This window comes from Plecotus auritus (genome assembly GCF_963455305.1).
Source record: "Plecotus auritus genome assembly, chromosome: X".
Lineage (NCBI taxonomy): Eukaryota > Metazoa > Chordata > Mammalia > Chiroptera > Vespertilionidae > Plecotus > Plecotus auritus.
This window is the reverse complement of record NC_137784.1, coordinates 1252846-1270388: the sequence shown is the minus strand read 5'-3', so window position 1 is coordinate 1270388 and position 17543 is coordinate 1252846. Positions and strand designations below refer to the sequence as shown.

Genomic DNA, 17543 nt, shown 5'->3' with positions numbered 1-17543 from the left:
GTGCCTGTGACGCTGCACCGCGGGTCCGAGGTCGCCCGAGACCCCGGAGGGGTCGCCTACCAGTACAGGCAAGACGCCGACGCCGACGCCCTCTACTACACAGGCGTCCGGGCCCGCGTCCTGGCCCAGCCCGCCTGGGTCCTGCAGCCGTGCGTCCACCTGCAGTTCAACCGCCGTCAAAGCACGTCCAAGAAGGTCTTCCTGTCGTACCAATCTCGTTTCTCGTTGACGACGTCCGGCGGGGACGCGGGGCGGTCTCGCGGCCGGAGCTGGGTCATGATCGAGCCCGGACGTGACGTGCAGAGAGCCCAGACGGTCCTCGAGGGCTTCCCGTGCCAGCTCAGCTGCAACGTGAAGGCGTCCGAGAGCCCGTCCATCTCCTGGGTGCTCCCCGACGGCTCGGTGCTGACGGCCCCCACGCGGGACCCGGACGGCAAGTTCTCCATCCTGACCAGCGGCTGGCTGAGGATCAAGTCGACGGAGCGGGCCGACTCGGGCGTGTACCAGTGCGTGGCCCGGGTGACGGACGAGACGGACCGCCTGGCGTACAGGGTCCTCGTGCAGCCTCGGACGGCGCGGCCCACGGACGGACACGCGGTGACCGTTCCCAAGAACCCGGGGGAGCCCCTGACGCTGCCTTGCCGGGCCCTGGCCATTCCCGAAGCCCAGCTCAGCTGGATTCTTCCCAACCACAGGGTCGTCCACGAGTTGGCCAACACGTCCCGCGCCTACGTCCTGCCCAACGGGACGCTCTCCATCCCCGAGGTCCAGGTCGGCGACGGAGGCTATTACCGATGCGTCGCCGTCAACCAGCAAGGGGCGGATCAGCTCACGGTGGGGGTCACCGTGAGCCGGAAAGGATCGGGCAGAGCATCCAAAAGGGGCCGACACCCCGGGGGGAAGGCCCTCTCCAGACCCAGAGGAGATGTTGTCGAGGACGAAGGGGGCTCAGGCGCCGGCGAGGAAGTCGTCCCCTCGAGGAGAGTCCTGCATTCCAAGGACCAGAAGGTGTCCCTCCACGCCCAGGAGGACCCCAAGACCAAGAAGGGGCGAAGGAAGCTGAAACCCTGGAGGAATGCCGAGAAAGAACCGGAGACCAACGTCGCCGAGGGCCGCAGGGTCTTCGAGTCCAGACGGAGGGTCAACGTGGCCAGCAAGCAGATCAACCCGGACCACTGGGCCGATATCCTAGCCCGAGTCCGCGGGAGAAATCTCCCCAAGGGGACGGACGGGCCCGAGGCCGCCGTGGAGACGACCACGGCGCCGGCCAAGGGTGCCGACGTCACACCCGCCCGTCCCGTCGCGTCTCCTCCCTCGATGTCCCCGGCGGCTCAGACGACAGCCAGCGCCGAGGAGTTCTCGGCGGATGCTCTGTCATTTGGGGAGGACGAGCCCGTTCCCAGTACCGCGTCCGCCACCGGGAGCCTAGACCGAGGCCAGGCTGGCGTCCTTACGGCTGGAGACACAGCGGCCAGCTCCAATCCGCAGGAATCCGTCGACGACGACGAGGACAATGATGCTGAGTTTTCTGAAAAGACCCGGGGTCTATCTCGGATGGGCGTTGACTCCCAGTGGGCCGTAGCCACCCCAGGGCCGTCGGATGTGCCTTACGAATCGTCGACGCCACAGATCCTGGACCCGACCTACGAGGAGCCCGCCGGCGAACACGTCCCCACGGACCACTGGTCTACCGGAGACGGCGGCCCCAACGTCGCCACGGAGGACTGGTCGGCGGTAGACGTTGGGCCCATGCCCCAGCCTACAACCCGTGAGCGTGAGTCTCCCTCGGCGGCCACCTCCTGGGGCGAATCGGACCCCGTGCCCTCCGGGGACCCAGAGTTGGAGATTCCTTCACCATCGGAGGAGGAGAAGATGGAAGAACAGGGGTCCCGACGTCTCACTCCAACACCCACCTGGTCCGTGGTCGACTCCGGGACCTCAGAGCTGCCCGGCGCTCTCCCAACCCAAGGACACGGAGAAGGAGGACCCGATGCTAACCCCCACGTCGTGAACAATGGTTTCAGCACTCCGGGCAACCCATGGATCAGAAAGGGCACAGAGAAGGACTCGAGGAAGCTTCCGGAAGGAGTTACGCCGGGGAGGGTGGCCACGAGCTCCCGAAGACCCGAGACCAAGCGTCAGGGCGTTGAATCCCTTGAACCTACCACGTGGCTTGGTTCTCTAGTTGACAAGTACACCGTCGAAGTAGGTACAGTGGCACCCACCCCAAAGGCCACCTTGGCATCCGCGCCCACCGCCACCACCACCATTCCCCCTTCCCGAAAAAGGCCCCACGGAAGGAGGAGGTTACGGCCCCACAGGTTCCGACACCGGCATAAACCCACGCCACCCACGACGTTCGCCCCCACGGGGACCTTCTCGGCCGGACCCACTCCAGAACCCGAAGCAGTGACCCCCGAGCGAGTGGATGGTTTGCGGGTGCCGACCTCTTGGGGGGAGGGGACGGTTGGGATCCCCAAACGGGTGGACGTGGAGACACACGCGGAGCCCGTGACCAAGGGGCCCCCACGGAGGAAGCACGGTAGGAGGCCGAACAAACACCGGTATGGCACCCCCACAGCGAGCTCTCCGGCATCGGCGACCAAGCCCATTCCTTTGGAAAAGACGCCCACGGGTGCCACTGCTCCCCGTCCGGAAACGGCCCTTGTATCTACAACCGTCTCCCAGAGAATCGGGGGCCCCCACGAGACCATGAGAGCGGCAGAATATAGGACCACCCCCCCAAAAATGCATGCGTCTCGTGGGACATCCCCAGAGACAACGCCAGCCACACACACTCCCGTATCAGATGGAGAAGAAACGGAGACTTCGCGTGTCTCCAACATCCATGACAACATACGTGAGTCCGTCATCGACGTCACGTCACCTTCCGGCTTCGAGGTCTCCACCGCGCGAGAAATTAAGAAAGAATCGCGTCCTTCTAGCTTCCCAGGAACGGAAAGCTGGGGTCCACCGAGGACGGCCCAGCCTGGGGGTCTGCAGACGGACACCCCCGTGACCCCCGCTTTGGAGACCCTAACGCCCTCGTCAATCTTGCCCCAAGAGTCGGGGGACCCCGATCTGCCCTCTGATGTCCCCCCTTCCGTGGCGCTCTCTACACGAGAAGACGTTGTTGCTTCTACTACGCGGAGCACGGATGTAGCGGCATCTTCACGTCGGGCCGGATCCACCGCCCATGGTCGGGATCCTCACGTTCTCACTCGGGCCCCCATGGAGGAGTCAGCGACCCCATTCCCACCCACCCGTCTCACGGCTCTGGAACCAACCACCACGGAGCCCGCCCATCTCACGTCAAGCCGGCCATCTCCAGTGTCGACGGATTCCAAGGACGACGTCTTCTTCAATTCCGTGGGGGCCCCCCACACCCAAACTGCCCCCGCGAAGAAGGGAGAGGAGACGCAGCCGACGTGGTGGCGAGGAAATGAATTATCCACCCCTTCCCCCGAGGACGATGACTTCCACGTCACGCCGAAGCACGAGGCGACGAGACACTTCCTACTTGGCCCCGATGGTCACCACCCCCCGGACGGGAGAGTCCAAGTCCTCCCATCCCAACCGGCCAGAGTCCCCGGCCCACCTGTCCCGCCGAGAGGGACGATGAGGCCACCCCATGGGACCACCCAGAGCCCCTTCCGATACGCCGTGACGTTCCAGCCCCCTCGTCACGGGACCAACAAGCCGGGCATCACGGCGTACCCTTGGAGGGTTTTGTGGGACAACAAGCCCTTGACGACGCCAACGTTCTCCCGCCCGACCGCCGTTGACCCGTGGCCTACGTCCAGACCTCACAGGTTCACGAACCACAAGACGGACCCATTCCAGGGCCACTCCAAGGTGTTTGGGTACAACAGCATCCCCGATCTAAGAGATCCCGTGGGCAGCGCGAGAGTTCCTCATTACTCCAACACGAGATTCCCGTTCTTCTCCAATAGGACCGTCTCTTTCCCGCAGTTGGGCGTGACCCCGAAGACCCGGTTCCCGACCTCTCCCTCCCCAGGGATGAGAGACAGAGCAGTCAACCCAAGCGCCTACAATCGGATCCATACTCAAACCATCACCCACGTCGACTTCGGCCCGCCCGCCCCACCGTCACTGCCCCGTCCCAGGACCGTGTCCCCGCCCTCCGCCAACATCCAGAACATCCCTGTGGTCTACCCCACCCGGAGCGCCGTCCCCTTCATGACATCCCCTGGCTCTCCTTCCGGAAGACCCCATCCGAGCGGCTCCAAGCTCTTCTCCGCCGGGGGACTGCCGGCGTCCAAGTACTGGAGCCTTGGGGAAGCGCCGCAGATTATCACCAAATCTCCACAGACCGTGACCGTCGCGGCCGAGACCGACGTCGTGATCCCGTGCGAGGCCACGGGGAAACCCAAGCCTTTTATCACCTGGACCAAGGTTTCTACAGGTAGGGCGTTGAAGCGTCTGCATTTAAAAAAAAAATTCTTTACTAGAGGCCCGGTGCATGGATTCGTGACCGGTGGGGTCCCTCGGCCTGGCCTGTGGGGATCGGGCCGAAACCGGCTCTCCGACATCCCCCAAGGGGTCCCGGATTGAGAGAGGGCGGTTCTCGGGTGACGCGCCCCGGGATCGGGCTCCCTCCTCTCTGGTTCTGGGGTGCGTCACCCGAGAACCACAGCTGCTCAACCCTGTGTTGAGCGTCTGCCCCCTGGTGGTCAGTGCACTTCATAGCTACCGGGCGGACGGTCAGACGGTCGGTCAGTCACTTAACCTTTTATATATATAGATACATTGATTGATTTCAGAGAGGATGGCAGAGAGAGAGAGAGAGAGAGAGAGAGAGAGAGAGAGAGAAACAACAATGATGAGAGAGAATCATGGATCGGCTGCCTCCTGCACGCCCCCTACTGGGGATGGAGCCCACAACCCGGGCATGTGCCCTTGACCGGGAATCGAACCCGGGACCCTTCCGTCTGCAGGTCGATGCACTGAGCCAAACCAGCTAGGGCTCTTTTTTTAAAAAATATATTTTTATTGATTTCAGAGAGAGGAAGGGAGAGGCAGAGAGAGAGAGAGAAACATCCATGAGGAGAGAGAATCATGGACCAGCTGCCTCCTGCACGCCCCCCGCTGGGGATGGAGCCCACAACGCCGGGCCTGTGTCCTTGACTGGGAATCGGACCGTGACCTCCTGGTTCATAGGTCGATGCTCAACTACTGAGCCACACTGGCCTGGCTAAATATACTTTTATTGATTTCAGAAAGGAAGGAAGAGAGAGATAGAAACATCAATGTTGGGAGAGAATCATGGATTGACTGCCTCCTGCACGCCCCCTACTGGGGATGGAGCCCACAACCTGGGCATGTGCCCTTGACCGGGAATCGAACCGTGACCTCCTGGTTCATAGGTTGACGCTCGACCACTGAGCCACGCTGCCCGGGCTAAATGTATTTTTAGGGAGAGTGGAAGAGAGAGGGACAGACAGCCACTCGTCTGCTGATGGGCACTTGGGCTGTTTCCAAACCTTAGCGATGGTGAATGGTGCTGCTATGAACACAAGGGTGCCTATATCCTTTCTGATGGGCCTTTCTTTCTTTTTTTTTTTTCTTTAAATATATTTTATAGATTTTTACAGAGAGGAAGAGAGAGGGATAGAGAGTTAGAAACATCGATGCGAGAGAAACATCCATCAGCTGCCTCCTGCACACCCCCACCTGGGGATGTGCCCGCAACCAAGGTCCATGCCCTTGACCAGAATCGAACCCGGGACCCTTCAGTCCGCAGGCCGACGCTCTATCCACTGAGCCACACCGGTGAGGGCCTGATGGGCGTTTCTGGTTTCTTGGGATATATTCCTAGAAGTGGGATCATTGGGTCAAAAAATGGGAGTTCCATTTTTAGTTTTTTTTTTTTGAGGAAACTCCATCCTGTTCTCCACAGTGGCTGCCCCCCCCCCCCGTCTGCATTCCCACCAGCAGGGCACGAGGGTTCCCTTCTCTCCGCCTCCTCGCCAGCCCTTGTCATTCGTTGATTTGTGGGTGGTAGCCATTCTGACAGGGGTGAGGTCGTTTTAATGTCCTTTCTGCTGTGGCAGTGTTATATGTACTTACTCTTGGATGTGTATTTTACACGCACACTCACACACACATGCACACACACGTGAAACATATTTGCACAGTCATTCTCAATGACCATAAAAAAAAAAAAAGCGTCAGGCCATTTATGGGAACTTAGAGGAATCGGCTACTTTCTTGTGTGAAAACTGGGCATATCTGGAAATCTTTTTTCGATGGTGCTGGGGCAGCCTGGCCGGCCTGGCTCAGTGGTGAAGCATCGACCTATGAACCAGGAGGTCAGGGTTCGATTCCCGGTCAAGGGCACATGGCCGGATCGCGGGCTCGATCCCCAGTAGGGGGTGTGCAGGAGGCAGGCGATCCATGATTCTCTCTCATCATGGATGTCTCTCTCTCTCTCTCTCTCTCTCTCTCTCTCTCTCTCCCTTCCTCTCTAAAATCAAGAAAAATACATTAAAAAAAAAAAATCTGACCGGTTGATGTGGCTCCGTGGTTAAGCATCGACCCATGAATCAAGAGGTCAGGGTTCGATTCCCGGTAAGGGCACATACTTGTAATAATACAAATACATGGAGTGGCCAGATGATGATGATCTCTGAACACATAATAATCTGGCCACTCAGTGTGTGTGTGTGTGTGTGTGTGTATATATATATATATATATATATATATATATATATATATATATAATGCATAATGCATGGGTGGGGTCCGGCCAGCCTGGCCAGGGGGAGGGGACATGGGCGGTTGGCCGGCCTGCCTGCTGGTCTAACTCCTGGTCGAGGGGACCATTTGCCTATTAGCCTTTTATTCTATAGGATCGACACGGAGTGGCCCGATGATGATGCGTTCAGAGATCATCCTCATCTGGCCACTCCGTGTATATTTAATAGAAAAAGAAAGGGAAAAAAAATCCACTAACCGGTGTGGCTCAGTGGATAGAGCGTCGGCCCGTGGAGTAAAGGGTCCCGGGTTCGATTCCGGTCAAGGGCATATATCTTGGTTGTGGGCTCGATCCCCTCCTCCCCCCCCCCCCCCCCAGCCAATCCATGATTCTCTCTCCTCATGGATGTTTCTGTCTCTCCCTCTCCCTTCCTCTCTGCAATCAATAACAATACATTTTAAAAATAAATATAGGTATATGATTTGATTGTCAAAAAAATTCACTACCTGACCTCAAACTTTCATTTCTATCATTTTTTTTAAATATATTTTATTGCTTTTTTACAGAGAGGAAGGGAGAGGGATAGAGAGTTAGAAACATCGATGAGAGAGAAACATCGATCAGCTGCCTCCTGCACACCTCCCACTGGGGATGTGCCTGCAACCAAGGTACATGCCCTTGACCGGAATCAAACCTGGGACCTTTCAGTCCGCAGGCTGACGCTCTATCCACTGAGCCAAACCGGTTAGGGCATCTATCATCTTTAAAAACAAACAAAATAAACAAAATTGCAATTCCCAGCAAGGGGCATGCGGGAGGCCGCCGATCCATGATTCTCTCTCCTCATGGATGTTTCTCTCTCTCTCTCTCTCTCTCTCTCCCTCTTCCTTCCTCTCTGCAATCAATAAAAAAAAAAAAAAAATTTTTTTTTTTTTTTTTCTAAAAAGGGGGACGTTTCTCTGGAGTCTCACAGCCCCTGCTGTTTGCCTTCCAGGCGCCCTCATGACCCCCAACACCCGCGTCCATCGATTCCAAGTCCTCAAGAACGGAACCTTCGTCATCCACCAGGTCCAGGTCCAGGACCGGGGCCAGTACGTGTGCACCGCCCAGAACCTGCACGGGGTGGACCGGCGGGCGGTCCTGCTGTCCGTCTCTGTCCAGCAGCCCCAGATCGCCGCCTCTCACTACCAGGACGTCACGGTCTACCTGGGGGACACCATCGCCATGGAGTGCCTCGCCAAGGGCACCCCCGCGCCCCAGATCTCCTGGATCTTCCCCGACCGCAGGGTGTGGCACAGCGTGTCCCCCGTCGAGGGCCGCGTCACCCTGCACGAGAACCGCACCCTGTCCATCAAAGACGCGTCCTTCGCCGACCGGGGCGTGTACCAGTGCGTGGCCAGCAACGCGGCCGGCGCGGACAGCCTGGCCATCCGCCTCCACGTGGCCGCCCTGCCCCCCGTGATCCACCAGGAAAAGTGGGAGAACATCTCGCTGCCCCCCGGCCTCAGCATCCACATCCACTGCAGCGCCAAGGCCGCGCCCCCGCCCACCGTGCGCTGGGGGCTCCCGGATGGTACCCACATCCGCCCCTCGCAGTTCCTCCGGGGAAACCTGTTCGTCTTCCCCAACGGGACCCTCTACATCCGGAACCTGGCGCCCAAGGACAGCGGGCGCTACGAGTGCGTGGCCGCCAACCTGGTGGGCTCCGCGCGCAGGGCGGTGGCGCTGACGGTGCGGCGCGCGGCCGCCAACGCGCGCATCACGGGCACGTCCCCGCAGAGGACCGACGTGCAGTACGGGGGGACCCTCCGGCTGGACTGCAGCGCCTCGGGGGACCCCTGGCCGCGCATCCTCTGGAGGATGCCCTCCAAGCAGATGATCGACACCTTCTTCAGGTGCGTGCGCCCCTGGCTCCTGGCGCTCCATCCATCCATCCACCATTGCGCCCCTGTGAGCCATTCATCCACCATTGCGCCCCTGTGAGCCATTCATCCACCATTACGCCCCTGTGAGCCATTCATCCACCATTGCGCCCCTGTGAGCCATTCATCCACCATTGCGCCCCTGTGAGCCATTCATCCACCATTGCGCCCCTGTGAGCCATCCATCCATCCACCATTGTGCTCTTGCGTGTCATCCAGTCATCTACCATCGCGCTCCTGCCCACCATCCATCCATCTACCATTGCACTCCTACGCACCATTTATCCATCTACCATTCGCTCCTGTGAGCCATCCATCCATCTACCATTGCACTCCTGTGAGCCAAACATCCATCTACCATTGCACTCCTGTGAGCCAAACATCCATCTACCATTCGCTCCTGTGAGCCAAACATCCATCTACCATTGCACTCCTGTGAGCCATCTATCCATCTACCATTCGCTCCTGTGAGCCATCCATCCATCTACCATTGCACTCCTGTGAGCCATCCATCCATCCATCCACCATTGCACTCCTACGCACCATTTATCCATCTACCATTCGCTCCTGTGAGCCAAACATCCATCTACCATTCGCTCCTGTGAGCCAAACATCCATCTACCATTCGCTCCTGTGAGCCAAACATCCATCTACCATTCGCTCCTGTGAGCCATCTATCCATCTACCATTGCGCTCCTGTGAGCCATCCATCCATCCATCCACCATTGCACTCCTACGCACCATTTATCCATCTACCATTCGCTCCTGTGAGCCAAACATCCATCTACCATTCGCTCCTGTGAGCCATCTATCCATCTACCATTCGCTCCTGTGAGCCATCTATCCATCTACCATTGCGCTCCTGTGAGCCATCCATCCATCCATCCACCATTGCACTCCTACGCACCATTTATCCATCTACCATTCGCTCCTGTGAGCCAAACATCCATCTACCATTCGCTCCTGTGAGCCAAACATCCATCTACCATTCGCTCCTGTGAGCCATCTATCCATCTACCATTGCGCTCCTGTGAGCCATCCATCCATCCATCCACCATTGCACTCCTACGCACCATTTATCCATCTACCATTCGCTCCTGTGAGCCAAACATCCATCTACCATTCGCTCCTGTGAGCCAAACATCCATCTACCATTCGCTCCTGTGAGCCATCTATCCATCTACCATTGCGCTCCTGTGAGCCATCCATCCATCCATCCACCATTGCACTCCTACGCACCATTTATCCATCTACCATTCGCTCCTGTGAGCCAAACATCCATCTACCATTCGCTCCTGTGAGCCAAACATCCATCTACCATTCGCTCCTGTGAGCCAAACATCCATCTACCATTCGCTCCTGTGAGCCATCCATCCATCTACCATTGCACTCCTGCGCACCATCCATCCATCCATCTACGATTGCACTCCTACGCACCATTTATCCATCTACCATTTGCTCCTGTGAGCCATCCATCCATCTACCATTGCACTCCTACGCACCATTTATCCATCTACCATTCGCTCCTGTGTGCCAAACATCCATCTACCATTGCACTCCTGTGAGCCATCTATCTATCCATCCACCATTGCACTCCTGCGCACCATCCATCCATCCATCCACCATTGCGTTCCTGTGAGCCATTCATCCATCCATCCACCATTGCGCTCCTGTGAGCCATTCATCCATCCACCATTGCGCTCCTGCGTGCCATCCATCCATCCATCCATCCATCCATCCATCCATCCATCCATCCACCATTGCGCTCCTGCGTGCCATCCATCCATCCATCCATCCATCCATCCATCCATCCATCCACCATTGCGCTCCTGCATGCCATCCATTCATCCACCATTGCGCTCTGCGCCCGCCTCTCCTTTCGCGGATGGAGACAGTCCCATGCGGGGCAGGTCTTGGGGTGTCCTTGGGCAGGATGAAGGCGCACAGGTCTGGCTCCGCGTGTGCGCTGGTTCTGGGGGGGACATGAGTTTTTCACACAATGATGTCTGGTCTTTATAAGCTAGAGTGCCTGTTTGGCCAGCCCCACATAGGAGTTCTCTCTCTCTCTCTCTCTCTCTCTCTCTCTCTCTCTCTCTCTCTCGTGTGTGTTAACCCGAGGATATTTTTCCCATTGATTTTTTAGAGAGTGGAGAGGAGGGAGAAGGGGGTGAGAGAGAGAAACATCGATGTGAGGGAGACACATGGATTGGTTGCCTCCCACCTGACCTGACCAGGGTCCGGCATGGCCCTTGATCAGAATCAAACACCCTGGACCTCTGATCACCTCTGTAACCACTGAACCACACTGACCAGGGCCAATACCTTTCGTTTAAATAATTTATAGTTTTCACTGTATAATTTTTTTAAAAAATACATTTTTATTGATTTCATAGAGAGAAGGGAGAGCGAGAGAAAAACATCCATGAGGAGAGAGAATCATGGATCGGCTGCCTCCTGCACACGCCCTACTGGGGATCGAGCCCGCAACCCCGGGCATGTGACCCTTGATCGGAATCGAACCCGGGACCCTTCGGTCCGCAGGCCCGCATTCTATCCACGGAGCCACACCGGCCAGGGCTGTGTGGCTGTGTGTGGAGGTGGCGTTGGCACGCCTGAGACAGCAGTGACTATGAAGGAATGCCACACCGGAGCCATTCTACCCGTATCTCTCTCTCCCCGTAAATCACCGATGACCACATCTGACTATGTCTCTTTCTCGTTCAGGGTTAATCGAACAACCCACGTGTGTTTTTAGGAGCCAGCGGCGCCTGGCGGGGGAGACACACGGGAAGCATTTAAACACGCAGGCGTGTGTGGGTACAACCACGGCCTACAGTGGCTCATTTCATTCTGATCGCGATCGGGGCCAGAAACCCTGATGTTGTTTTATTTTATTTTATTTTATTTTATTTTATTTTATTTTATTTTATTTTACATTTTAATCATTTTAATCTGAAAGAACTGACCACTCGCCTTAGCTGGTGTGGCTCAGTGGATAGAGCGTCGGCCTGTGGGCTAAAGGGTCCCAGGTTTGATTCCGGTCAAGGGCCCAGGCCCGGGTTGTGGGCTTCATCCCCAGTAGGGGGCGTGCAGGAGGCAGCCGGTCCATCATTCTTATTATTGATGTTTCTCTCTCTTTCTCTCCTCTCTTCCTCTCTGGAACCAATAAAAATATATTTTTAAAAAATATATATATTTTTTATTGATATTTTACAGAGGGGAAGGGAGAGGGATAGAGAGCTAGAAACATCGATGAGAGAGAAACATCCATCAGCTGCCTCCTGCACACTCCCTACTGGGGATGTGCCCTTGACCTGGAATCGAACCCGGGACCCTTCAGTCTGCAGGCTGACGCTCTATCCACTGAGCAACCCCAGCTAGGACTCAATTATTCTTTTTTTTTTTTTTTAATATATTGATTTTTTACAGAGAGGAAGGGAGAGGGATAGAGAGCTAGAAACATCGATGAGAGAGAAACATCCATCAGCTGCCTCCTGCATGCCCCCCACTGGGGATGTGCTCGCAACCAAGGTACATGCCCTTGACCGGAATCGAACCCGGGACCCTTTAGTCCACAGGCTGACGCTCTATCCACTGAGCCAAACCACTTTCGGCTGGAACCAATAAAAATATATTCAAAACGAGTAAAAAAGGTATCTAAAGCATTCCCCCCCCCCCCCCACATACAGGGAGAACTTCACCTGTTTATGAGGGTAGCTCATATTCATTCTCTCTACGATGGTAGCATTTTACCTGATTTGATCATTAAAATAAAATCTGCCCTGGCCAGACTGCTCAGACTGCATTTCACATTTTAAAATTATTTTTTTAAAGAAAATATGTTACTTATTGATTTCAGAGAGGAAGGGGGAGAGAGAGAGAGAGAAACATCCATGATGAGAGAGAATCATCATCAATCAGATGCCTCCTGCACGCCCCCTACTGGGGACTGAGCCCACAGCCCCCAGCATGTGCCCTGATGGGGAATCGAACCGTGACCTCCTGGTTCCTAGGTTGACGCTCAACCACGGAGCCACGCTGGCCGGGCTAGAAGTGTAATTTTCTGTCTGATTCAGTGACCTTTGGGGGCTGGGACATGGAAATAAAGGCTGGGCCTTAACTGGCTTGGCTCAGAGGATGGAGCATCGGCCTGCAGACCCAAGGGTCCCGGGTTCGATTCCGGTCAAGGGCACGTTCCTCGGTTGCAGGCTCCTCCCTGGCCTGGACACGTGTAGTAGGCAAGCCATCCATATGTTTCTCTCCCATCGATGTTTCTCTCTGTCTCTCCCCCTCTCTCTTCCACTCTCTCAGAAGATCAGTGGGAAAATATCTTTGGGTGAAGATTAACACACACACACACAGGTTATGCTAAGTGACGTAAGCCAGTCAGAGAAAGATAAATATCCCATGATCTCACTCATTGGTGGATTATAATGAACAACATAAACAGATCCAGAGACAGAGACGCATCGATCAGACCGTCAAACCTCAGAGGGAAGGTAGGGGAGGGTGGGGGTAAGGCGGAGAGATCAACCAAAGGACTTGTATGCATGCACATAAGCCGAACCAATGGACGCAGACAACAAGGGGTGAGGGTGAGGGCGTGATGGGGGGCGGTGGGGCAATGGGGGAATAAGCAAACATTTGTAATACCTTAATCGATAAAGGAGAAAAAAAAAGAAGAAGAAGAAGAAGGAGAAACGGTGACCTCCTGGTTCGTAGGTCAACGCTCAACCACTGAGCCACGCCAGGCAGGGTCACACAGCCAGGAGACCTACCGTCTGTAGAATCCTGTCTCCTCATTCCTTTCTCTTCTCTCTCTCCCTCAGCTTGGACCCCAGAGTCCGGGTGTTCGCCAACGGGACCCTGGTGGTCAACTCGGTGACGGACAAAGACGCCGGCGACTACCTCTGCGTGGCCCGCAACAAGGTGGGGGACGACTTCGTGGTCCTGGGGGTCAACGTGGTCATGAGACCGGCCAAGATCGAGCAGAAGGAAGCCAACGACCACAGGGTCTTGTACGGGGGGGACCTCAAGGTGGACTGCGTGGCCTCGGGCCTCCCGAACCCCGAGATCTCCTGGAGTCTCCCCGACGGCAGCCTGGTCAACTCCTTCCTGCAGTCGGACGACAGCGGCGCCCGTGCCAAGCGCTACGTGGTGTTCAACAACGGGACCCTCTACTTCAACGAGGTGGGCCTGCGCGAGGAAGGGGACTACACGTGCGTGGCCGAGAACCAGCTGGGCAAGGACGAGATGACGGTGCGCGTCAAGGTCATGACCGCGCCCCCCGCCATCCGCAACAAGACCTACTCCGTGGTCCAGGTCCCCTACGGCGACGTGGTGACCGTGGCCTGCGAGGCCAAAGGGGAACCCCCACCCAAGGTGACCTGGCTGTCCCCAACCAACAAGCTCATCCCCAGCTCTTCCGACAAGTATCAGATCTACCAAGACGGCACCCTTCTCATCCAGAAAGCCCAGCGCTCCGACAGCGGCAACTACACGTGCGTCGTGCGCAACAGCGCCGGGGAGGACCGCAAAGGGGTGTGGATTCAAGTCCGCGTCCAGGCCCCCCAGATTAACGGGAACCCCGACGCCCTGACCACGGTGCGGGAGATCGCCCCCGCGGGGAGCCGGAAACTCATCGACTGCCATGCCCAAGGCATCCCCACCCCCAAGGTCTTATGGGCATTCCCCGAGGGGGTGATCCTGCCCGCCCCTTACTTTGGCAACCGCGTCATCATCCATCGCAATGGCACGCTGGACATCAAGAGTCTGCGAAAGAGCGATTCGGTCCAACTGACGTGCATCGGGCGAAACGAAGGTGGGGAAGCCAAGATGATGGTCCAGCTCACCGTCTTGGAGGCCCTGGAGAAGCCAGGGTTCCACGACCCGGTCAACGAGAAGATCACGGCCATGGCCGGCCACACCATCAGTCTCAACTGCTCGGCGTCGGGCACCCCGACCCCCAGGCTGGTGTGGGTCCTGCCCAACGGGACGGAGCTCCCCGGTGGCCAGCAGCTCCAGAGGTTCTTCCACAAACGCGACGGAATGCTGCACATCAGCGGCCTGTCGTCGGGGGACGCGGGCGCCTACCGCTGCGTGGCGAGCAACGCGGCGGGGCACACGGAGCGGCTGGTGTCCCTCAAGGTGGGCCTCAAGCCCGACGCCAAGAAGCAGTACCACAACCTGGTGAGCATCATCAACGGGGAGACCTTACATCTCCACTGCGTCCCCCCGGGGACACGTCCGGGGGGTCGCCAGGCCCGCTTCTCCTGGACGCTGCCCAACGGGGCGTCTCTCCAGGGGATCCAAACGCGGGGGCGCATTTCCCTTTGGGATAACGGCACCCTCACGGTGCGGGAGGCGTCGGTCTTCGACAGGGGGACTTACGTGTGCAAGACGGACGGCGAGTACGGGGCGTCCGTGGTCAACTTCCCCGTCATCGTCATAGCCTATCCGCCTCGGATCACCAGCGAGCCCACGCCGGTCATCTACACCCGGCCAGGCAACACCGTGAAGATGAACTGCATGGCCGTGGGGCTCCCCAAAGCGCAGATAGTCTGGGAGCTCCCCGACAAATCCCACCTGACCGCGGGGACGCAGGCGCGCCTGTATGGACACAGGTTCCTCCATCCGCAAGGATCCCTCACCATCCAGCAGACGTCCCAGAGGGACGCGGGTTTCTACAAGTGCACGGCCAAGAACATCCTGGGCACAGACTCCAAGACGACGTACGTCCACGTCTACTGAGACAGGACGCGGCCACGAGCCGGCGTGGCTCCGTGGATGGGGCGTGGGCCTTGTGGACAGAAGGGGTCCCCGGCTCGATTCCCTCCCACCCCGGTCAAGGGCACATGCCCGGGGAGGGCGGGCTCCCATCCCCAGGAGGGAGCAGTGCAGGAGGCAGCCGATCCATGGTTCTCTCTCATCGTTGATGTTTATCTCTCTCTCTCTCTCTCTCTCCTTCTCCCATCTTCTCTCTCTAAAGTCAATAAAAATATATTTAAAAAAAAAAAAGAAAAAGGGATGGGAGAGTGAGGACCCACCATCATCACTTAAGACCTTGGAACAGGAAATGTTATCAGGAGGGGGAGTCTAGAGTTCTAACACCACGGGGACCCCCAAGGTTGGGTGTCCATGTTGTGGTGGCCTTGACCTGTAGGCAGCCGTTCAGACGGGGAAGGAGGGTACAGCTTCTTCCACGTGTGCGGGACACCGTACACGCGGTCTCCTCCGGCAGCATTTTCACGGGACCCGGGTGAAAAGGGGAGATTTCTGTGTGGTCAGCGCCGCTCTGAAACCTCAACGTGTGTCCGTAGGACGTTTGAGGAGCGTTCACTGGAAATGAACCGCGGATAGGAACAGCGCCCAATTATCTCCCCCTGGTTGACCCACCACAGTTTTACGGTAGGACGTTCTAGAACCCGTACCCGTCTTTCAGTTTAGGAAGTCTGTCACTTCCCAACGCCAGTTTGGCCAAAAAGGGCTTGGAACCAGAATGATTAAAAAAAAATAATAATTGTGTGGTTTTTTTAAAAAAATATATTGATTTTGGAGAGGAAGGGAAAAGGAGAGAGAGACAGAAACATCCATGATGAGAGAGAATCATGGGTCGGCTGCCTCCTGCACGCCCCCTACTGGGGATGGAGCCCGCAACCCGGGCATGTGCCCTTGACCGGGAATCCAACCGTGACCTCCTGGTTCATAGGTCGACGTTCAACCACTGAGCCACACCAGCCGGGCAAAAGGATTTTTTTAAAAATGTACAACTTTGCTACCATACAGCTACCATTTTATATATGAAAGAACTCTTCCCCCCCCGCCAGAACTCACTTTTTATATATATATATATATATATATATATATATATATATATATATATATATTTTTTTTTTTTTTTTCTTTCTAATTCGACGATGAGGCTAGAAGGAGAATGAAACCCTTTCTGTCTCATTAAAAAGAGTAAATTATTGGTCTTTACCAGGCTCGGAGATGTTGGAGCAGGCATGGAAATGCAATTAAGAAAATCCCTCCCCCCCCCCCCCCCCCACGCCCCCTGCCCCGACTTCCTTCCCATTCAGACACCCTGATCATGTTTCAGTACCAGGGAGCCCTACAATGGGGAAGGAGGGGATATCGGATTTCCGACTTTATGGAGTTTATCTTAAGACCTCCAGTGGGGTGGGGGTGGGGGAGAGAGGAAGGAAGGAGGGAGCTAACACATAATCCCACAGAATAAACCCAGAGACTCTCAGAAAAAAGAAAAAAAAAACAACAACCCGGAAACACATTCTCTCCCCTGGGAATGTGGGCCCTCAGAAAATAGCACACCCCGTATTTCCATGCTTGTTTTACTGTGTTTTGTTGTGTGTGTGTTTTTTTAAGGTCTAGACAATGTCCGTTTGGATAATAAAATGATCTTTTCACAATCACCAGGCAATGACGACATTGATATTTTCTTTTCTTTTTTTTTTTTTCTTCTCTTTTTCAATAGTTGTATTGATTTCAGAGAGAGAGAGGAAGGGAGAGGGAGAGAGAGACGGAAACATCAGTGATGGGAGAGGATCATCCATCCGCTGCCTCCTGCACGCCCCACACTGGGGATCGAGCCCACAACCCGGGCGTGGGCCCTGACTGGGAATCGAACCGTGGAAGTATATCGATTGGACAGCCCTGACTGTGTTTTCAGGTTCTAGGACGGGCACTGGGAATACCCAGATCTATAGGAAACAAGTCCTGCTTGGAATTCACGCTCCATATACAAGCCCTTCAGCTCGTACGGGGTTTCTCGGCATTAACACGGTGACTTTTGGGACTGGATTGTTTGCTGTGGTGAGGACTGTCCCAGTCACTGAGCAGCATCCTTAGGGTATATATACCTACTAGATGCCAGCATCACCCTC

The 17543-nt window shown here is 56.2% G+C and overlaps 1 protein-coding gene across 1 annotated transcript in view; it reads left to right on the top strand.

The window, feature by feature from the left end:
- The window catches only part of MXRA5 (matrix remodeling associated 5), a gene marked incomplete at both ends in the record, with an annotated part of 32670 nt that extends 17280 nt beyond the window's left edge, over positions 1-15390 (top strand). Inside the window, 3 exons of the mRNA XM_080652860.1 lie at positions 1-4426; positions 7713-8613; positions 13470-15390. The exon at positions 1-4426 is cut by the window's left edge and continues 470 nt beyond it. Of these exons, the coding sequence (XP_080508986.1) occupies positions 1-4426; positions 7713-8613; positions 13470-15390 (7248 nt within the window). The remainder of the gene's footprint in view (positions 4427-7712; positions 8614-13469) is intronic.
- Positions 15391-17543: the final 2153 nt, after the last annotated feature.